This window comes from Anser brachyrhynchus (assembly GCF_964034855.1).
Source record: "Anser brachyrhynchus genome assembly, chromosome: 6".
Lineage (NCBI taxonomy): Eukaryota > Metazoa > Chordata > Aves > Anseriformes > Anatidae > Anser > Anser brachyrhynchus.
In genome coordinates this window covers 40,246,691-40,270,013 of record NC_137700.1, presented here as the reverse complement: position 1 = coordinate 40,270,013, position 23,323 = coordinate 40,246,691, and the positions used below count along the sequence as shown (strand labels likewise).

The window sequence follows — 23,323 nt, the reverse complement described above, 5'->3', positions numbered from 1 at the left end:
GCTTGCTGCAGTGAAGAAGGAACTGTAAAGGAGAAACTGCCAGGAGAGCTCTTCCCAGTATTTTATTTCGTGGAATCAGTTTGTTGAACATCTTTCTAGTTTCTTTTAAACTCATAGCATAAAATCACACTCTTAAAGAGCACTCCTTAATGCATAAGCCCCAGAAATGCTTTAGGTGTCTCAAGCCATTTCCAAGACTTATTTGTCGCATTCCCAAAGGTTTAAATCAAGCTCGACAGCCTTTGCAATACACGCACCAGCCACGGACGCTGCTTTGCCACTGCTAAACGCAGCCACTACAGTGGGAAATGGAAGCTTTAAAGCACTGCATGGCAGCATTATGCAGCTTTCCAAAGGAAACGTAAGCCAGCTTTAGCCTGCTTAGAGTAAAATTGCCTTTACACAATTTAGCAATGTAATCAAGATGACTTGGCTTTTGGATGGGAAAACAGACAGCATAATAGGCAATTCAGTCTTAAACTGTTGAGCTGTCATTTGACAACCCAAACAAAGCTATTTTGGGATAAGGAGTGCCTTCTACTCCCCCATATTCTATTATCCAATTTGGAGAACAAAGAACACCTTTTGTGGGGGGGAAGAGGGCAAAGCTTTTTGTTTCTGGAATGTAATATTCCCTTCTTAAAAGTTACCTTGCCAAGATGTTCCATTTTTATGTATCTATATTACCTATACATTCACACTCATACTGCTCTGTTACTGTACCACAGAGCTAATATAAATATTTCTGCTGTTCTAGGAGCTTTTTGTTCACTTTCTGCTTTAGGTGCCAATACAGTTGAAATAGTATTTTGTTAACTGTCGCTGCTAGCAGTGTTCAGCCAGGTGCCTGCATGTCGTACCTCCTTTTTCTAGGCACCTGACTCTGAAAAGCTCCTAAAATACTGGGAAGAGGGAATGAAATTTGATTCTAAAGGAAGAATATTTTTTCTAGAAAGCTCCTATTTCCTTTATTATTTGCCCAATGGTATGGGCAGATTCTCTAATACTTTACTCCAGGAGCTGACAGGGTTTCTCCTCTCAGCACGGACAAGGCTCAGCATACACTAACTGATCTCCCAGGAAACAATTTATTAGCATCCATTCCTTGCCTCTGCTAGCACAAACACCTCACCTCAGCTTCACCTTCCTCAGCAACCTGTCCCACCCACGGCACGCTCCTTACCCGTGTCTTCCAAGGACAGCTGGGGCTTTATTTCTTGTTCTGCTAGGTCTGCTACAACTGCTGCCGCCGCTTCGGGGGGTGGCTGGGGTGGTGATGGTGGAGCCTTGACCGGTGTGGTGGACTCTGGGGTCTCAAATGCTTCTTCTGAGTCAGAGCTCCTGGGGAAAATCAAGCAAGAGAGAGTTTTCTTAACAGCCTGGTCTAGCGAGGAGAGGGAAGATTCATGTCGGCAGTGGAAGATCCTACTCGGAAACGCAGGGCTTTCTGAGCTGATGGCAGAGACCTCAGCTATCAGGCCACCTCTGCGATTTCCAAAGGGATCCCACAAGGAGATATTACACCACAGTGTGATTTCCAGAGCAGAATATCATGGCCACGATCTTCTTGTCACTCCTTTGTGTCACAACAGTGAACACGTATTTGGAAACAAACCCATTCTGCAAAGCCTGCTTTTCAGTGTGAAGGAGGTTCAACCATGCACACAACACCGACACCCCTATATCAGTTTCCGAAACTTTCCTTGGTGCAAGTGTACATAAACGAATACATAAAACGAAAAGGATCTTCTCAAGAGTTATTTCATAGCTTCATTAAAAAACAAAAACAAAAACAAAGCTCTTAAAATAGCAAAGTTCCTTGTGTGCTCCTACAGGTGAGAGCACACACGGAGATACCTGAGGTGCAGCTCATCCTTGGGTATCCTGCTTCCAGGGAAACACTTTTTACTTTTTTGTAGAATTTTCCCTAGCCCTCTGTAAACAGTAAACGTATAGGTTTGTTAAAAAGGTGAGATGAGGCGTAAAATGCACAGTCCTGGTACCGCCAATAATCCTTTTCTAGCACTGCGGGCTCACGCAGCCACAAGCAAGAGAAGGACCCCAATGGGTTGGTGTCAGCCCAGCGAGGAAACAGCAGTACCCCGCATGGAGCCAGTCAAAGGAAATGCAGGCCTGAAAGGCAACACCTGTAGGAAATGATGGGAAACCTAAATGATAAGTGAAGATCTAAACCACATAAGGACTTGCAATCTACTCTCGCAGAAGCAGATCTGAAAACCTGGAATCCTGTTTAAACTACATCCCTTCAAAGAGGCAGCGTGCCTTAAGTTCAAAATATTTTAAGTTTACGAACAACTGAGAACAAAGAACTTCTGGAAATAAAGCTCCACCGTAGTTAGTCAACAAAGTAATGTTTTCTCCTCCTTCCACAGAAGTGCTTCAGGAAACAAAGTCGAAGAACCAAACAGAAACAGAATTTGGTATTTTTCCTGTAGAGAAATGTTTCCGGTCATAAAAATAAACCTAGAAAGTTATCATCTAAACCAACAAAATTAAAGGTAATTCGTCCCTCTCATGTTTTCACGTGATTCTCATTGCCTGAGCTTCAGCACAGCTTCGTTTTGCCAATATTTAGTAATCTCAGCAAGGTTCCGATCTGATACTTTTAATTTTCACCTGCCCCCCTCCATAAGCAGCAATATAATCAGTAAAAACTTTCTTAACCATAACTCAAATGCAGCTGAGTTTTTTACGAGGAGCAGTCGTGATAGCAAAGCTCGGTATTTAACACGGAGGTCTGAAGGGAAGCCCCACACCAGAGAAGTGTTCGTTGTCACCTCCTGCAATGTGGGAGAGAGCGTAAAGCCTGGGAGCACAGCCCAGGACTGAGCTCCAAGGTCTACATCGCATATATCCTGGGAAAATGAGAACCTGTGCTGAATTGGGTCGGTTTTCCTTAGAGAAAACACGGGATGGTCTCTCTCGCATAGGATATTTTTAAGACTGCAATTGTACTTTCAAACCGTAACAAAAGATTTTCCCAGAACAACAGGATTTCCTGTGAAAAGGAAATTACGAATAGAACTGGCTGAAATATGTAATGTCTTTTCTCTGAAAAATACAGGAGTACACGGAAAAATAAATAATGCTGCTGCAAAGTTCCTGGTGCAGGAGAGCTTGCCAGGCAGCGATGTGCTGTGAGAGCCAGCACCGAGCCCAAGCAGCAGGCGGGGATCCAGATCTGGTGGAGGGAAGAGCCCCTTCTGTCCTCTTGACCATTATCCTGAAGCTCCAGCCGAGGACGAAGTGGGGTGAGATGGGACACGTGGAGTTTAGAGACGGAGAACTCATTTGCTGGTCCTGGCTCGTAACGGTGTGGAGAACGGGTCTGCAGGCGCGGAGTCCAAGCAGTTAAAAGCTATGGGGTAGAGCAGGCATTCACACGGCCTTGTAGCCAGCCTGGGAAATCAGGGGGAGCTTGCATCAATAACGTATCTCACATCTTTCCATCTGCATCCTTTGGTTGTGTACACAATGGGCAAAAAAAAAATAAAAAATTAGAGAGATTGCAGAAGCTACAAAATGGTTAGATGACAGTAACAAAATGACTAGGAGTACTCTTACGGTCCTTCTCTTTCACCTCTCAGACATGGCCAGTAAACAGCGAATGGGAAGGCAGCCGGTGAGCAGTGAGTGCAGTGGACACAGGCAGGGAGAGGAGCAGGGGAGAGCCCCAAAATACGGGCATCCTACAGGACGAGCTGTGGTGTAGGAGCGCTCCTGCTCTCACCTGGAGGCTTGGAGCAACTGAAGGCAGTTACCAGGGTTGACTTCTTTTTGTTCCCTTTGGCCTCGTGGAAATCCAGCCCCAGAAGTTACACTACCTTCTTTTTTTTTGTAGACCACGGACATTTATAATTTTAAGTCCTTCACTTCAGAATGAAAAATAGCCTTTCTGTCACCGCAGCCGGAAAGCAGTCAGTATGCAAGGATGAGATTTCTTCCAGCCGTGCCTCTCCTCGCTGTTTGCCCTCTGCAAGCAGGACAGCCGCTACAGCACGGTCACCCTGGTTGTCACTCGGAGCCTAGATTTGTTACCGGCGTTTGCAGCGGAGCCATTACAACGCCTCCAGCCCCACCAGGAGTCCTGCAGTCTCACTCGGGTTCTTCCAGTACTGACACTACAGCAGTACAAACGGCGCAGGTGTGCACTCAGGTTTTATTTCACAGGCATGAAAGGGACGTCTGACCTCCAACAGAACCTAAACAAGGCGCCCGTGGCAGGGCTGTGACACGTGGACGGCGGCCAGCAGCACTGCTTCCCGCTGACGAGCGCAAGGGAGCGCATTTGGAACTGGTGTGTGCAGAGGGAGCTCCGCTAGCTGCTGTGGGGTCGCGCCACTTTCAGTCACATCTTTATACAATTTGGATTTAGTGTTTAGCCCGCTTCAAAACAAAGCCATGCCTAACGGAGCAGCGATCTATTGGCGTTTGCTGCACACAGTCTGGAGAAGAACAGGTGGGTGGTATTTTGGCATCTGGAAGGCAGGAGCTGGGTTCCCATCTTCTAGAAGCAGTGCTCGTGCTGGGAGCAAGGAGAGGGCCATGGAGCTGCTCCCCAGCAGCCAGGGCTCGTCGAATCACAATGAGCAACATCAAGACTGGCTTCAGGGCTTTGCTCCATCACAGCCAAGCTGAACATCCTCCATCCATCTACATTCAAATTTGTGTATTTCCTTCCAAACATAGCACTTTGGACAAAATACAATAAATAGGTGAGGTTGATGGTTGGCTTGATGATCTCAAAGGTCTTTTCCAACCTGCGTGACACCAAACTCGCCTTGTTACTGCAGCTTGGCCCAGTTTAGTTGTAGTCTCTCAAGCACGCCATGCAGACTGTCAACAAAACCTGGACCTTGAGAACCGAACAACAAGTAAAGTGCTCAAAGCACATCCATCTGTCACCAGAGGGACATTCTCTCAAGAATCACACACGGTTTGGGTCCTGCTGCCGGACGAGCTGGCATACGCCGCCATGGACTGGGAGTCCCAAAGCTGTGCGATGGAGGGGCCCAAATGAGCAAGCGCGGCGGTGCTGTTTCAGAAGCGTGAGCTGTGGCACCACCTAAAGGCAAGGCACAGATTCCAGTAGACCTGGCAATCCAAAGCATCGAAAGCTATTATATCATAGTTAAGATACAAATTTCACATCAGTATTTACTGAATGATTTATCAAATACCGTGAGAGGAATCTAAATCAGCAAGAAAAAAGAAAAAAAAAGCAGTTTCTTAAGATGCTCAGTTTAGTACTGAAGATGAATTTTGGTTTTCGTTCCTGTAATCCCACTGGGAGATGCGCTGGAAATAAAAAGGAGGAATGAGTTCCGTAGTCTCACCTCCATCGATCACTTTCAGAGATGATCCTCATAAAAGCTGCATGAATAATTCAGGTCTGTTTTCTGATGAGATCCGAGCCGAGGATGTAGGACTGGCTGTACACTGCTGAGGCCAATCCTGTCGTGCACGTTACTTAAACGGCCACATATACTCATCCTATCCTGGCAAAGCCATAGATAGAAAGATTTGAAAAGACACTCAGTAACTTTAAGCTTTCGAGTCCATAGAGCACAGAGGCAAGGCGCTCAGAGATGTGCATTAATTTCAGTCAGACTGTTCCACTGCGAACAGTCCGATAAAAGCTTTTCAAATCTCCTGGTCCCATTTTTCACAGTTAAATTGATTTTTCCCGTACAGGTCTTAAAAAAATAAAACAGGAAAGAGAACACTGAGGCAGCATGTTTCAGCGTCAGTCTCAAGCCTGAGGATCAGTCCAACCCTCAGCTGTGCCACTGAAGTGCTGCACGTACGTGGTCTTGGGCAACCCGCTTCTGCATCCGCCTCAAGCCTGCCTCACCCACGCAGGCAGTGAATTCTTCGTGGCACGAACAGCTTATCGCTGTGAATCTACGCAGAGTTCAGCGGAAAACAAAAATTGAAGACTGCTATCCTGGTACATATTAAATTTGAGCTTTTTTCTTATTCTATTTATAAAAAATTCAATAACGGTCTCTCTCTGTAATTCATCTTGTGGTATTGTTCATGCTGCAGTTACACAACGCGGTAACAGAGATGCATATCACCTCCTTTCCCCCTTTCTTCCTTCAGACTTTCAAATGTTGTTCAGGGTCATAACTCCAAATCAGCAGGAGAGCCCCAACTGTACAGCCCTTCCCGGAGATCAAGCTACCAATTCAGGCCAGCAGCCCTTACCTGACCCTAGGGCCTACTCACAGCAAACAAGAATGTTGTATGTTACAACAAAAGGTCATTTTTTTCATCCCAGCACAAGGTTAGAGTAATATCAAAAACGTTTCAGCTTTATGTGCTGTCGTTTCCGTATGGTATTTGCCTACTCAGCGACTCCAGGCCAACGTAGGGCTCCACGTTAATCAGCTGCCCTTAACGTGGTGCTTGTCGGCTGGGCCATTTGGCACCTACCTGCTCTGAAGAACAAACAACATCACAGATTTTAAATTTTAACATTAAATTTGTATGGCAACATACAGAAAGCATGTCGGATACAATGGTAGATTCATTTGGTTAAGTATTAAATATTAATATCTGGTACCTGAACTAGTCTTTCTGTCATCCGCGGATCCGTTAAACTCGTGGTATTGAAAAGCAACACAAAGAGTGCTAGTTATACGCCTCACGAACGATATTTCCCTTCTCTCTAGCAAAATACACCATTAAAATGACCAAACTTCTCAGAAACAACTCAACAGTACCAACAGCACTTCACGCAGAGAAAAGCAAAACCATCAGCCTTGGCCAAGCCTACCGAAGCTGAAGGGTCAGTGACATGTCGGGGACCACTTACAGCCACCTGCCCTTCCCCTCCCTGTCCCCACGGGGAAGGCTCCCAGCACGGTGTGTGACTGTCACATTCGGGAGCTGGGGAGGCACAAACATGTCGCTTACACGTCCCCGGCCTCCGCTTACAAGACAGCTCCTTTAGGGACACATTTCCGACCATTGACTATCGATGGACTTCCCTCACACTGCTCTATGGATATCCAGCAGCAAGAGCATCTAACCTACAATTAAATAAATCACACGCGGAGCATCACTACTGGTTCGTACCCGCAGGATGAGAACCAAGCCTCAGGACTCACACCAATAAAACAACGCCTGGTACCCAGGAGGAAAGCAGAGGAAAACCAAGCGCACTGTTCTCCCAGGGTCTGCTCCAGCGAAATCCGACTGTGATGGAAACCGATGGGAATTCACAGCTTCCTAGGGCTGAATCTGTACTAGAGAAGTACCTCACCTTCTGGGGGGAAGCTGCCTGCCGTAGCGCACGGGGTTTATGTACAGAAAATGTATGCGCACATCCCAGAAAAGACAATTACGCCTCTAGCTACTCGCCTGCCTTGCAACACTGGAGGAATGTTTTATAGGCTTCTGCCTTGCAAAGTCTGATCACCAAGACAAAACGGTAATTTCACCACAGGATTGTTGCAGCTTAGACTAAATAGCTGGAAAGTAATTTCAGTCTCACTTTATAACATCCCCAACTGCCGCCCTGTAGATCTTTTTTGGTTTTACTTTAAAACTGGGCACGGTTCAATGAAAGATAGGCACAACAGCTTCTTGAATCACAAAAATTTAAAATAATTTTAGAGAAGTTATCCCTCAACTGGGATGAAGTTAATTTCCTAGGTATTTCCATTCTTTATTCTGCTATCTTACAGATACATTAAAATCCTAATAAAGACTAAATGGTAGGACAAAAAAAAAATAGTGTATTTTTTCTTTCAAGAAAGGTTTTTGTGAATGTATATACTGCAGAATTGGAAGACTTAAATAGGAATGACGTTTTGCTTTCATGGGATCCTGCAGCAGAAGCGATACTACACAAAACCAGTTGCAGTTTCTCCCTCGACAGAGGCATTTGCCCATATAAGACCAGGATAACGCCACGTGATCGGTTTATGGCTGGAGCTATGACACGGCAGCAAAGCATTCTTTGCATTTCTCGCTTAAAAAATCGAGGTTTTATCAAATAAATCCCATTCTGCTGAACTGACAGAGACCCACTTTAGCGCAACGCAATTACACAGGAACTCTCATTGTCACAGATGTGTGCAGAAAGCAGGGCTGGCACTCCTCTCCAGAGAAGCATTTTTAGATGATTTCAGCATAAACATTCCTACAAGACCCACTGAAAACGTGGTCGCCCAGAAAAATAATCAATATTACATTGAAGGCGACACCTCCCAGCCCATCAGTGACGTGCCCTGACAAGCACAAGGCTTAATTTAGAGACACAAGGGAGGGAGAGCATCGTGCATCACCCCAGGAGCAGCCAGGGCTGCTTCCCTCCTTTGTGCAGCTCCTTGCTTCTCCTCCGCGCTGTGAGCCGGGGCGTAATCCCCTCTGTTGTGCCGGCACAAAGCAGAGAGTTCAGCTGAAGCGTTAATGATGTACACCCGCGGAAATTCGGTGTGATGCGGGCAAACAGGGCTCGGATCTCCACAGCCGCTGCTCTAACTCTCCCGGGCGACTTCACATCCAATCTGCAGCCTGACGTCCTCGGCAGCAGCGTCGGAACCGACACGCAGGGGTCTGCTTTTTGTCTTTTAGGTAGGTGAGGAAACAGAAATAAAATGGCCTGGCTTCAAATCGTTACGTGGGACTTCAGCCGTGGAAAATAAATAATGCCTCGTGTGCTACCCAAACCACACAGGTCAGTTTGGAAACGTGTTTTCTACAAGAGGTTACAAAAAGAAACTTGGATCTCTTAAAAATTAATCGCTTACTATAAAAAGGGTAATTTTTCTTCATAGGATGATTGCATTTGGAGGACAGGATTAGAATCGCAGCAGAGAAGAATGAAAAGGACACAATCAATTTAAAAGTAATGCTGATTTCTATGTTATACCTATTGCATTACAAGTAATCTCTCCATAAATCTTTCCACGAGGGGAGAAGGAATTATTTCTCCTGCTTTTTCTGCTTGTTTATTCAGCGATTTCGAGAGCATTTTGTGCAGGAGCCAAGTTCACACTCCCCCAGCAAAGCCATTTCCTGCTTTCACGCAGCAACCAGAGAGAAATGTCTCGAGCTGTGGGAAGCCACATCTGAAAAGGAAGATTGAGGGATATAACATCACGTACTTAGAGCAGCACTTCAAACTACTTAACTCGTTTTTCTAACTGATTAGCAAGAAGTTCTCCGCATTGCTTTAAATCACATTAATTTTTTTCCTTTTTATGGCTTTTCCTGTGACGTAACAGAGCGTTTTTCAACACTACTGATATAAATGAATAATGAAGTGAATTCCCAGCCTTTCTGGCCAGCCTTCCCCTTCCACCGACTTTAGCCTGAATAATGAAAACATCCACTCTGCAGAAGCAGGCCTTAGAACTGAAGGATCTGCACATCTTTTAATCTCTGTGCTCTTCTCAGGCAGCTGCTTTATTCTCAGAGGAACAACAGGAAAATACCATTTAATTAAAGACACTCATCCTCAGACATCACAACAGCAAACACCCTAATGTGTCCCTAACTAACCAGAAGCTGCTGAATGTTCAAATACGTAAATCTCTTAAGGGATGAGGAGAAGCAGTGAAGATCCTCCAGTACCCAAGGTAAAAAAAAAAATGCTCACCACAAATGTAGGTATAACCGCTGATACGCAATGAACCCGATCAGCGCTGTACTTTGTTCTGTGATCACCCTGTTAGGTCAGGGACCGGTAGCTGGTGTTTAAGGATTTAATACCCATGACAAATACCTTTCCCCCGCCTTTAGTAGCAAGCTCTGAAGTTTTAATCCAGGAAGCAACATCCTGTTAACTACATCCTTGGAAAGCAAGCCGGGTGCCTGCGCTCGCCGCTACACAGCATCATGCGAGGGCTCCAAGGGAAAATAATCAATAATTCATTGGGAACCAGAGCCGTACGCCTGAAATTGCTTTGCTGATTGCAGCTACCCCTTAAATCCAACAAGGCTTTCCCCAGCCATGTCTCCGCTCAGCCGCAAGCCCATCAGCAGCAGCAGGAGACGAAACACTACTGGGAAGCGCAAAGGTGGATGCGTGGTACCTGTAATCCCCAAGGGACCGGCTGGTTTGCAGAGGCATGGAGATTTGTGAAAGCACCTCCTTTCAGAAAGGTGGTAAGGACTACACGGAGGATGGAGATGAGGAGAGTCGGGGGGTCCTTTTGTCAACAGGAAAGAGAGAAGCAAAGAGCCCCTGTGCCCCACGTTGTGCCTGTCTCACCCTGAAGCCCTGCAGAGCTTCGCACGGCCCCCTGCTAACCTCTGGTCCTCTGCTTCAACGCGTGAGGCAGCTGCGGGCTACAAACAGCCAGGGAGCGATGGAGCAAAGGACAAAAACCACCTTCATCTCTTCACAAACAAACCAAAACGACACTTGGTGGGCAATAGCTATTTCACCTCCTGACTCGAGGTGGGTGCTGATGCTCCAGCAGGGTCTGGCTGGCAGATTGCTCCTCGATTTGAGCTTTAGCTCAGCTGGGGCAGTGCCTGCCCGGCACACCACCGGCTGGAAGGAGCCCCCCAGCTGGGCTAGGCGACACCACGGCACCCAACCTTCTGCCGCCCGGCTCCGAAGGGTCAAGGCCCGGACTTGAGCGGTACACAAAGGAATTCAGATCCCTCGCTCATCCTCCCCCTCCTTTAGGGAGGAAACCCTCCTCCCAGCACAACACTGGGCTCCTGTTTAACGAGGGCAGTGAACCGTTAACAAGCCCAATAAATGCACGTTTCCATGCTGGAAGCAGATCAAAACTCAGAAGCAGGAGCTGAGTTTAGCTACTGCTACGTTTCAGATACAATCTCTTCTATATTTAGCCCTAGAAACAAGCTGCTTTTGTTTAGAAAAACCTTATCTCATACATTTGCACATAATTCTAGGGTTCCTGTTTAATCTAAACCAAAGAAACTTGCCATGGAAAGCCCCAGATTTTCCCAAAGTTTCCTTTTCATCCCAACAGAAGAAATGACCCCAACTCCCTCTCTGGAAGGCAAGAGGCTCCCGAACGCCCGCTCACCTCCTTAACCCGACCCCAGAGCTGTGGGATCGGAGCTGTAAGAAGCCTTACTGCGGGGAAGGGACAAACATAAATCCTGGAGAGCCCTACAACTACCCGGAGGGCTCCGTCAGAGATCTGTACTTACTCAACCCCAAATTTGCCCACTTCACGTGTGAACTTTTTCAATAGCCTCCTGTGCAAACTGCTCTTTGGTTTCTGGAGCTAAGGAGGGATGGTGCCATCTTGTTAATGCCACCACTCATGAAGGTTCTCGGGCCAAAACACGTGCCTTAAAAGAAACCTCTGAGATCTCAGAACTGTGGTGGGCAATGGAAACTCATGGAAATGGAAACATTCATTTTTTTTTCCCACTGAGCCGACTCTCTGGTGCTACTGGGCGTTTAACGCACGATATCCATAGGCTGCTACTAAATTCAGATGGCTGCTTCAAAGCATCTAAGGAACTAATGGGAAATGACGCGTACTTTTTACTTCTCCAGAAAGCTTTTCCATAATAAAAATAGCATTTTTCATTTGTTTCTTACCGCAGAGGAACCCCAAGTTATTTTTTAGACGCTCCCACTTCCCCAAAGGGAACGCCAACTGCACTGAAATTCCAGTTAAGGCTCTGCCTTTTGCCACTGAGAAGTCAGAACTGGACAGCACAAGAAGTTACAAATCCTTACAAGGATTACAAGGGAATGGTATCTATTGGTAACAGATGGCATCCAAAATATTAGCAAATACAAAAACTCCCTATCAGCGTAAGGTCTTAAAACAAAGGAAACACGTTCCTAACAGACAGAACTAATTTTTGCGTTGGAGAAACTCAAAAGCACCCAGCCTATTACTTCTCGAAGCGCCCAGTACCAAAGAGCATCTTTGATTTACATTTAACAAGCGGCAGGTTTGGCTGCTGGGTGAAGCAAAGCAAAAGGCAGAAGCAGAGAGGGAAGCGGCGCTGTAAGTGACAGGCACAAGGCATGTGCAGGAATGCCTCTTCATTCATGTTTCTACTGCTTCCCATCAGTTTGCATTTCCCAGTTTGCCTCTATGTCACAATACATAATAGATGACAGCAGCTCCATCACGCACTGCGGAGGGCACACCATTTAGTATAAAGAGCCTTGTAATATACACGGATTTGCCAGATGTGTGGCATGCCTCGCTAACAGAGGGGTGAGCGATTCTGGGGTCTTTTTATTTTGTCTTCAAGTCTAAGTGTGACCTGCCTGCGCCTGGTGACAGCTGCAGCGGTTGATGTAGTACCCTTTCATATCAAAAGAAGCGCTGTCGCTGACTTCAGAGACGAGATCCTTTGGGCTCAAATAAGGGAGGCTGGAATAAAAGGCAGGAAAGCTTGACAGAAGAATTTGCCTGTTACTTCTGGTTCATTTTCTCGCAAGTAAAACACCCCCATGTCTTCCAGCAATTTACCCGACTTCGTAGGCAAAGCCAGCAGGTAGAGCGTGCTCTCCGCATTGCCGAGGATGCTGACTGGTGGCTGTCAATGGAGTTAAAAAATAATAATAAATATGTAGAAGGCTGACAATAGGCAGGACTAGCTGTCAAGAAAGGATTAACTGGAACTAAATAGTATTACAGTAACACAAGCCTCCCCTCCTCCCCAGAGACCCAACTTCTTGCAATGCTTTCAATGTCTATTTCCCAGTCTTGTATGTATCTATTCATTGAGGTGACCCCCTACACTTAAGGATATAAAACTGTGCAAATATTTAACCAGGCAGATTACCTTCTATCTTTTAAAAACCATAGGGTGGGTTCCTCTAGGTTTTATAGATAGAAAAGCACAACACCTGGTAGCCAGCAAGGCCTGCACTTCTTGCACATATGCAGATGACTCCTGTGCGCAGCCGTACGCGCACACCCAGGCACAAAGCAGCTCTCCCACCTCTCGCGCACCAGGCTGAGTCAACCCAGCTTCAATTTTCCCAGTCCTTCGAGCAACCAGCAACGAAACCAGCTGAACAACCACCCACGAGGGCGGCAGCAGCTTGGCCTGCTACCACCGATCAGTAACATTCAATTTCCTTCTTGGAGTCCGACCCAGCTCCCACCGAAGTCAGTGGGCGTCTCACCGCTCCCTTCGGTGGGAGCTGGCTCAGCCTCCGGTCATTTTCCCCTTGGATGGGCAGGGGATGCAAATGTTACAGAAGCAGCAGGTAGAGCTGATGGGAGGAAATAACACGTCCCCAGCCCTTTGGCTGGCCAAGAAATGGGCGCCGAATGTCAGTCCCATCCAGGGGCTGCAAGGACAGAAGCCGTGATGCTCCACAAAGGCAAGGTGCGCCTCGTGCCCGGCGAAAGGAGCCTCTCCACCAGAGGAAAAATAAACCGGGGTGAGAGCTAGATCCGAGCCACCAACATTTAAATACTTACCGAGACTTCCAGCTTTCCAATGCTTACAGAGCGTTACCTAGAGACAGAGCTGTACTGCGGTTAAAAAGGGAAGCGGGGACGTGCAGGCGGCAGCGGGTGCCGAGCTGAAGGCTGCCCCCGGCCCCAGCAGGACACGCCACGCGTCTCGGCGCAGCGCGAGCGGCACCAAGGAGCCGCTCGCAGGGCGCCCGAGGTGAGGGTGCGTGCACCTGAGCGACCCCAGGCACGGAAACATCATCACGCTGCCACCTCCTTCACTTCAGCTACTCCTGATTGAAACCCGAGCTCCATTTAGCTCAATCCACGGCCAGCAGGGCGCCTACTGCAATTTGCAAGGCACATGACAGCGCCTATCATGTCAACAGCGAGGTCTGAACCACGCCACTTTCATCCGCAGTTAACTTTTATTGGCCCCGGCTTCCCTTGGGCTTTCCCTTTTTTGTCATTCAAATTTGACTTTTTTTTTTCCAAATAAAAGGATAATTGTCTTCTGCCAGTGACTGAGCTGCCAACCATCCACAACGCGCAGCAGAGCACCCAGGGCTGTCAGCACTTACACGGTTTACATTACAATTATTTTTATGTTTAATAGTAGACACGCTCTAAAACCTTAACCTAGATCCCTTCTCTGCACAAATTCTAACATCGGTTTCCAGGACTTTTACTAATATTGAGTGAAAAGGCCTGTCGTAGGACACTGGAGGAACTCCTAAAACAGCAGCTCCTGAAGGAAATTGTCTCTGTACTTTTTTGGTGCTAACGGATTTTGGGTGCTAAACCCATTCCAGCAATGATTGCTGATTTACACCCCTTTCACCTAATGAACCGAGGGCAGCCAAGCCAGCTCGGCGTTGCCTTTGTTTTAAACCTACCTCCTTCATTATCACGCTGGCCCGTTAGGCAGGCAGCCTCTGCCCATCGCCGAAATGTCCCCTGCGGGATGCTGCAGCCCCACAGGCCCCTACCCAACCTGCCAGGGACTCGGCCACGTGTTTTCGCCTCTGAACTCTCCCTGCCGTTAAGGAATTTGCTTGGGTGTGCAAAGCAAGTTAAGTGAAACCTCATTAAAAAAGCCTTGGTAAAGCTACAGTTCTCAGAGTATCAAGTCAAGACCTCAGAGCAGATTGCCGTGGCATCCTACGAAGAGATTCTTATTTTGGGAAACCAGGCCTGCACTTTCTCAAGGATAAAGAAACATCTCCTGGCTTGCCTAACCTTAAAGAGTGTCTAGTTGGAATGAAGAGAGGACATGAGTATTTATTTGAGGACTCTCAGTATTTATTTAAGATGAGTAATATCTTTCACCAACTCTTCCTGAGAATATCAACAGTTACTGAATGACGTCTGTGCTAAAAGTGTATGTGCCGGTTACACAGGGCCTAAAAAGATCACATTCAAAGCCCACAGCAATACCCAACTGCAGAAGATGAGGTATATTTAAATGTGAGTCATCAAGGGAGGTGACAATGTCATTCACTCGAGTGCCATAATAAAAACTCCATACGCCTGCTCGATAGGTTCTTCAACAGGATGAAATCCTAAAAGGCTGTGAAAATCGTACGGAAATCACCGACCGCTGCTTCATCTGCGTTGCTTTTACTGCCCAGTGCTTGGATCACCGTTAAAAATATACCCAGTTAGTGCAGGCAAAAATGTAATTTTCCGTACTTTAAAGACAAGGAGGCATCAGTTCATCCCGGTGTGCCATTAAACAGAAGCTGTACGTAGCCATGGTAGTGCTGTGTACAAGGGAACTACGTAGAAAAAAAGCTTAATTGGTGAAGCTGCACATCAGGGGAACAAAGGATGCAGAAACGCTGTTAGGCCTGCATCTTCCAAATCCAACAAGCCAGTATCAAGCAAAGCTATCTGCTGGTATACTGGGATATGACAACAGGGAGCACAAGCCTACCGGTAAGGCCTATCAGAGGCAGAACTATCGGTCACTGCTCCATCATTCCCCCTCGACTCTGAAGCACTTATCTCAAACAAACAAACGATGCCTCCAATCTTATCACACCTACCTTAATAAGCAGACCTTACGTTCTGTTTTTAAGACCTACAAGAGGCTGGTTTATATGTTAGCGCCGGTGGATATAACTGAAACTCACTGAAATAGATGATCAGAAATTAACTCCGTGTTCAGACATGTTGGATGACTGTGATCCCTGCGACTGAAAGGCCAGCAAGGGACAAAGCAATTCTTCTGAAACCTGTTCAGAGGTAAAGTCCGGCATGCCAGCTGACTGCTTTGGGGTGGAGGTCAGGGAGAAGAGACTGTCGACTGCGTGAACCGATAAAACCTCAACCAATAAATGACCAAATCCTATTTCTGAATGGGAAATGAGTCTGCTATTTCTGCGTGCACATACGTATTTGTGCACCTCCATACATGCTGTAGCCATGTGAAAAAGTGCTAACTTGCTCTCAATAACCGATAATTGCTTGCTTTTCCCTCCCCCTCCAAGCCCCAAATGAATCTCTTTCCTAGCTGGCCTTCAGTGAGAAGAGAGCTACGGACACCTTGCTCTCATGATTCATCAGAGGCTGTAACGCCAAGACAGGACTGACGCTGACAAGGGTGATGTGACCTGAAAAACAGCAGCATCTGTACAGAGAAAAGCAGAGGGGATCTCTGAGAAAACAGAGATGCAGCTCCATGCTGCGCATTTTAAACAGAAAACACAGCGCCGGTGGGTTTGGGGGGGAAGGGGTGGGTTTTTGTTCACTGTAAATGGTCATTGTGTTTGATTGCTTACGCACCCAAAACATGAAAAGACAAACCAGATGGTGCACAGCCACCGCTCGACACGACCGAACCGAGGCGGCCGGTCCGAGCGGGGTGCCTTCGGACGAGGCAAGCGTTACGAAACGCACCTCGCCACGCTCCGCAGAACCCCGGCCATGCCCCCGGCTGAACGCAATTAGCGTTAAACAAAGGCCGCGGCCACAAAGTCAGCTTCCTTAGCGCACCGCGCGGGGTGAGCGCCGCCCGGCAGCACGGAGAAAAGGAGAGCGGAGGGAACGCAGACTTACATCGCCTCTGACGGCTCCCGGATCAGGCTACCTGGCTGTGCCTGCTGCAGCGACTGCGAGCCTCCCATCCTCAGCGCGCCCTGGGGTTGAGGCTAGATGCGAGCGAGGCCGGCTCCCTCGGCAGTCCCTCCAGCGAGAAGCCCCGCGAGCTCCGGCTGTGCAGAGGCTGCAGTGCTGCAGTGCAGATGGGAACAGCTGCTTGCATCAGTGGCAGCACGAGCAGGAACACTTCAGCAGCAGCCTCTCTTCTCTGAACTGTTGCCAGTTATTTTTTTTTTTTTTTTATTTTTTTCCCCCCCGTCCAGATGAACGCTGTTTAGAAAATAAAATGAAATCCCGGCCACTGTGACAGGCTAATCATCTGCTAAACATCAGCGGTCCACGCGGCTACGGTGCAGGCGCCTCCAGCCCAGGACTGCTGGCTAGTGAAACCGCCTTCAAAAAAAAAAAAATTAAAAAAAAAAAAAAAACAGAAGAAGAAAAGCAGACCCTCCCTTTAAGCACACATTGTCAGCTACTGTGGCTCCCTGAGGACCTCCAGGCAGGACCATTACATTGTGTTGACTCAGCTGATTTGAAATGCAAATGCACGTGTGCCCGGGATGCTGCGCGTGCATTTCCCTTCGATAAGAGGCGAGTTCGACATATCGGGACGGTCGCAGAGAGGGTTAGTAAGCGCAGCGGCCGCTTTTTTCATTGAAGCGAACGAGCTCATCCCTCTCGCAGAAATGGAACCGTCCGTGAGGGACGTAGGGAGAATATCATGAGCAGCCAAGGTAAACAAGGCAATGTGGGAGCCTTCCCCACCCGCGCCGCTCCATCCGAGGAGATCGGGGCACTTAACCGTTTGTTTGGCTTCTGCGGGCGCGGAGCCCCTCGGGGATGCTCCGAATCCGACACCGAGGGATCGGCCACGAGGATCTCTGAGCCTGAAAAGCACAAGCTGGAGCAGCCCACGCGCCAAGCCCTGTGGATCAGCTTGTCCTGCTGCCGTGGGGTGCCGGGATTCACGCGGGAAACACGCTGAGAGGGCTGGGCACCGTCCCTCGTCCAGCACCGAGGTGCTCTGCACAAACACCACGTCTCACATCCCTCAAGGAGCAGGAAAAGCCAGCCACATCACCATCTACTGGGAATTAAGCCCCGGGGAGATGCGTGGCCTGAAGCTGTGTGACAATTCTGGATCCGTGATGGGACAAAGAGGTCAGCAGGCTCAGATATATTTATCAGAGCTATTAAAACTTACTGTCAAGCACCTACAGCAGCATTTCTGTCATGTTTCAGTGGAGGCCTCACGAGGCTCACGCCTTCAATAGCTGCTGTATTTTTTTCCCTGCTTGCAAAAAGGGCAATCCAGCAGGGTTTGCTTCCTTCACAGAAACTGGGCTGCCGCGTGTGTGTGCAGGGCTCTCTGTCACAGGGTGCACCCGCCATAAACTGCTGTCGTGAGAAGCAGCAAAAAGCTGCTTGGCGAACACAAGGCACATAGCTCGTTTCCAGAGACCACCTAAACCTAAATGGTTTTACAAATAGCATCAGGATAAACGCAGGAAAACTGGTGAGCCCGCGCTTGGTTTAGCCACACGCTTCCCAGCCAGTTCCAGTTTGGAAGTCGTTTCACTTGGAGCGAAGCCCAACCCTCGCATCCAGCGTTTCGTGCTCACCACTCAGCTCCCCAGGGAAGGAGGCAGCCTCCCCGCCCTGCTCCGGGACCGAGCTCCAGCGTTTCTGGCTTCCACTTCGGTGCCACCCCAAAATCCAGCCGTCAGGAAGCTCGTCCCAAGCAAATAAAATAGAGAACTCAAAGAAAGGGTAGGAAAAGAAAACGCGTGTCCTTTGGCAGCAGCTTGGCAACGGTTAATAACTGCAGGGGAGCAATCGAGCGCAGGGAGCGGCACCAGCCCGCAGCCTGCAATCACAGGGCTGCTTTTGGGGAACCGCACAGGCTGAGGCTACCGCGCAGTTCTGCACGTGGTGGCTATGCTGAACTACAGACAGCTGGTCTCCTGGATGCCGTAAGAGCTCCCTGTTGGATTTTATTTATTACAGAGTAAAGGAAGACAATGAGAAATAAAAAAGAAAAAAAGAAAGCCTTTCTTTCGAAAGGCAACCACCACATTGAGAAAGCGAAGCCCCAGCAGCTCGCTGGAAGCCAAGAGGGAGAACAGAGGCACTGTTCGTCCTGCAGGGGGGAAATGGGAATATTGTGGCATCTTTTTAACAAGTGTAAAGAGTACATTTAAAATGCCTATGTTGACTGTTTCAAGTGTACATCTATTACATAAACAAAGCCCCCGCACTAAGAGGCCTGGGTTGGATGTAATTCTGAGGCTGCTCTGGGCCACTCCTGCTTACAAAGGGGCCAGGATTTAACTCTGCTCTTTCAAAAACCACCATCGACTGCAGCAATGTGAGCGGGAGGACCGGTGAAACAAGAACACGGGCTACAACAGCAGCGAGACCTTGGCGGAGGCACTGTCAGCTCTAGGGTCGGTGGTCCACTGACTGGCCAAAGGAGGGCTACTTGGAGCCTTGGGAAAACATTTCAGCTTCAAAAGGCAGGGCACAGCCCACTCCTTACACCACAGGCACCTGAACAAGGAGATGTCACAGGCTTAAAAGCAATGGCAGCTCTGATCCAGTAGATTAAATAACGAGATCCAATGAGAGAAACTAAAATTAAAAAAAAAAAGAATTAATCAAGGTTTACATGAAAATCCCTAACAGTGAGTTCAGTTAACTACTGAGGTGGGAACACATTTTCTCAGTTTAAAACTTTAGACCGGAATGGTCTTCCAAAAAAATAAGATGTGCTGTAGGTGAGCCTTGGACTCGGCAGCGCCTGTTGGCTCAGGGCTGACAGCGCAACCAGTCAGGCTGCGGTCCTTGGCCAGCGAGACACAAAAAGCCAGGCCGTGGCTTTCCTTCTGATCCAGCCGTGAGGTCTGTAACACGACGGAGCTGCCAGGGGACCAGCGCTGGGCTGAGGTCTGGAGAGGATCCGTCCTGTCGCTTGTTGCTACATCCACCTAAACCACGCGTTGCGGTACGCCACCCGAGATGCTGAGAGCATCCCGGCACTCCTTTTGCTGGGCACGCTTCGGAGAGGGGCAGTCAGATGTGCAGGCAGGCACAGCACAGCCGCAGCACCAACACGTCCGCAGAGCAGCAACCCCGACGAGAGGGGAGCTCTCCCTCTCCCGCCTGGCCCCAATCCATCCCCTGGGCCTGCCAACAGAAGTGCCAAGTCCGTACTAAATTTAGCGCTGGCTTTTAAAAATATCAAAACTGTGCTGATACCGTGAGTACATTTTGTAAGAACTTGCCTGGGACCTGGAAAAAAAGAGTTGTGGCTCAAAACCCAGCCAACCCAAAGCGTCACTGTGGCTTCTAAGGAGTTAAGGATGCCCCCGGCATCTCAGTCCGGGGTTGTTCTACACAACGGCCCCATAACCACTTACCGTGATCCCAGTGCTGAAAAATGGGTATTTAAGCATTCAGAACCATCCTTTAATAATTCTCATTTCCTCTTTCTGCTCGTTTCATCCATTTCGGCCTGTACCAAATGGGTGTTTTACTGAGTCTCGATGCCTACCGGTTAGTTGTTGAAAATGATGCACCGACTCCCAAATATTTGGTCTCGCTACATTTCGTGTTTATATACAAATTCAGACTCGGGTCACCAGCACCCAATTTGAAAATTTTTGGCTTCCCCCAAAAACCAGTGCTGGACAGGACCACGATAAGATTTATGATCAGCTACAATTTATGTTCTGTCTCGTCGGTCTTGGTTTCTCCGCACGTCTTGCTAGGCTCTGAGGCTAGCTATAAACATGGCCCCGCACACACACACACACACAAACATCAAAGAGCCCTCTGAAAGAAAGCCCTGCCTCCCACATTTATCCCCCTTGGGGAGGGGTGGGTGAATATCAAACCGTTCCTCCTAATTGCAATGCGTTATTGAGGCACTGCGCAGGAGCGAGCACCGCGTAAAGCAAACGGCGCAGAACGGAGCAAAATCAAACATCCCAGTACCAAAACGAGCCTCTCTGAGATCCTGAAGGCTGCTGTCAGAGCTCTGAGGAACAGTACTGTCTATTTAAAAAAATAAAAGGGGTTCACATATCCTTTGTTAACATAAAAATGGTAACAAAGGATAGATTTTTTTTAAACAGGATGCTAAAAATAAAAATTGAGATGTTGATCATATTGCCTTCAGATCCCAAAGCCTTAAATGCAGCCTGGGAAGAAGGTTTTATCCCAAGGATTCCCTTATTATAGGCTGCCTGGTATCAAAGCCTTCATGAGTAGGGCATCCCCAACACCAGCCTGATAAGAAACATCATCTTTACTAACAAAGACCAAGCTGCTCAAAAACCCAGCGCTGTTCTGTATGGGCACAGCTGCAAGGCAAAAAGCAGTGCCCAGGGGAGGCCGGCTGCACCCTGGAGAGCACATCAGCACATAAAAGCCCCGGCACCTTTCGAGGCCCAGCAGTGGCAGCCCTTTCAGGACACCCCGGGGCTGGGGTCTCCTGCTCGCCAAAGCCCTCGGAGGCTGCTGCTGCCATGCTGCTGCCAGGCTGCCCGAGCCCAGGCTGCGTCTGCTGAGCCCTTCCCAGAGAAAAAAAGGCCTCCGAGGACCGGCGCAGCTCCTCGTGCTACAGAGGAGGTGAAGCTGGCTGTTTGCAGCCACGTGGGCACTCGAGGTTTGCAGTTTGTCTTTCTAAAGGTGATACAGCAAACACTTTTACAGGCTTTTAAAGGGTTCAAGCATTCGTCATTAGAGGCTGCACAAAAATACATGGCACATTTTCCTAGGCTTCTCTACTCACCTTGCATTTTTTTAGTCCTGTGACAGCCAGGATTTCCTCTTTTTGGTTTATTCTCCTAGCCTTTCACTCCTGTAGCCAGGTTTTGCTCCTTAGTCCTCTCTCCCTCTCTAGGGACCATGTGGCCATCTGCCTGGGAACTCCCACCTGCCTCGAGGGCGGTCACTTGAAGGCTTCCTCAGGCAACGAGCTGCTGGGTGAATGCCACAAGGTTTGCTACCCTTCGCTTTGGATCTTCGCTTTCCAGGTTTATCCCTACAATGATACGCCTGCAGATGTGCCAGCAGGAAGCTCTGCAAGACCACGCTGACCTTGCACGGACTTCTCCAGCCAGCTCGTTCCACCGCCCAGCTCGCTGCCCGCACTGCCCCTAACGCCGGTGCCGTCACCAAGTGCCACCAAGCCCTTCAGTGTGGCACCTCGGCCCAGAAAGCAGCCTTGACCCCTTCAGTCTCTTTCTCCCCACAGATATAATTCACATTTTTCGCTGCCGTAGGGAATAGCCACCATATTGCAAGTGAATAGAACGCCACTTGAAATTAAAAGTCTTCGTTATTTCAATAAATGACATCCCAAACTGAGAGCCTAAGCAAACGCCACATCCCGCAGAGCTGTGCCAATTGTCCATGAGGAGCATTAACCCTTGCTGCCATCAGGGAGCCAGAGGCAAGCAAACCTCTCTGTCTTCCCCTTAGTTTCAGGGGGCAACTTTGCGCTACAGCTGAGAGAACAACCAGGAAAAGCTACCTGAAATACGCAGCAAATGTATCCCATTTTGGTTCACTGGAGAAAAAAAAAACAAAAAACACAAAACTACAGTAAAATGTTAATCAAAGCACGTTAAAATGCTTTGAGAAGCACATTGTCTGCTCCACCGCTTCTCCAGGTTAACGCCAGTGCTCTGTTTGCACCGATACATTGGTAGTTTATGAAAACCCCCCAGTATCACAGAATTTGAAGCCTGAGCACACTGACGGAGTATTTCCCTCTGACAAGTCAAAGAAACATTGGGTGACCGGCGACAACGCACTCAGAACAAACACTGCAGCTCATGGGAAACAAACACAGGAATGCATTTCAAAAAATAAAAATAAAAAAAGCGAGGAAACACCCCCAGACACACACACACACGCTACCGATCACCGTTCAGTTGCTAAGGTCACCGCTTCATCTAAATTGCGAGTGAGATCGGTGGCATTAAGAGTTATGACTAACCACGATGGCTGCTTAGTTATTGAAATTTCCTGCATAGGAACCCCAGGCACAGATAACAAAGGAGGCCCCTAAATGCCCCTATTCAGGATGCCACCGGCCCTGCAGTCTTTCAGGGGCCGGCGGTGAATTCTGGCGGTAATGTGAAAACCAAACGTGAGAACCGAACGCAGCACAAGATTCCACGCACGGAAGCGTTTTATGAAATTAAGCTGTGCAAACAGGGGGATTTGGTTTGGAGAGCGTGGAAGCCTCCGTGGCAGCCGTGTAGAGATGTCACCCAAGGAACAAGGAGGGCTTTCCATCAGGCATGTCTACAAAGACCCCTGTTACGGCTCTTGGCCAGCCAAACACCACGGAAATCTCTTTGCCCAGCCTGATTTTGCTCACCCTTTGGCTTCTCGTTTCCTCCTGTGCTTTCCGCTCCTGCTGAGGCACAGACACCGAACCTTCGGGTTCCGCTTGTACCACGTTACTGCTGCGTGAACCCACCGGGTCACCGACCAAACGTCAAACCTCTGATTTCCAAATTTCTGGCCCGGTCTTCAGACCGGGACCGCAAGCGTAACCGCACCACAGGACGGAGCTTGCTCTGCTGCTGGACGCCCTCCGCAGACCTCTCTGCGAGCCAAAGGCCCAAAGCTCTGCTCACACTGCCCCAAAGCGGGGCTGCAGAACTACCAGCACGGCCTGCGGGGGCTTTTCTTGCGTCTGTGCTTCTGTCAAAGCCTTGAAGCGTCCCTAGGGGTAGGGGTCGAGCTCCTGCTCCTGCACAGGCCCTGTTCAGACATGCCACTATTGAGAAATGCACACCACA

At 48.5% G+C, this 23,323-nt stretch overlaps 1 protein-coding gene across 18 annotated transcripts in view; it reads right to left on the bottom strand.

The window, feature by feature from the left end:
- The window catches only part of TACC2 (transforming acidic coiled-coil containing protein 2), a 131,404-nt gene that overhangs the window by 40,010 nt on the left and 68,071 nt on the right, over positions 1 to 23,323 (bottom strand). For 16 of the 18 annotated variants that reach the window (XM_080597102.1, XM_080597105.1, XM_080597100.1 and 13 more), the window contains one exon: positions 1,184 to 1,341. In XM_080597102.1, coding sequence (XP_080453228.1) covers positions 1,184 to 1,341 — 158 coding nt within the window. Of the gene's footprint in view, positions 1 to 1,183; positions 1,342 to 16,460; positions 19,670 to 23,323 lie in introns of those variants that run through there. The other 2 variants (XM_080597095.1, XM_080597101.1) reach the window with 2 other exon arrangements.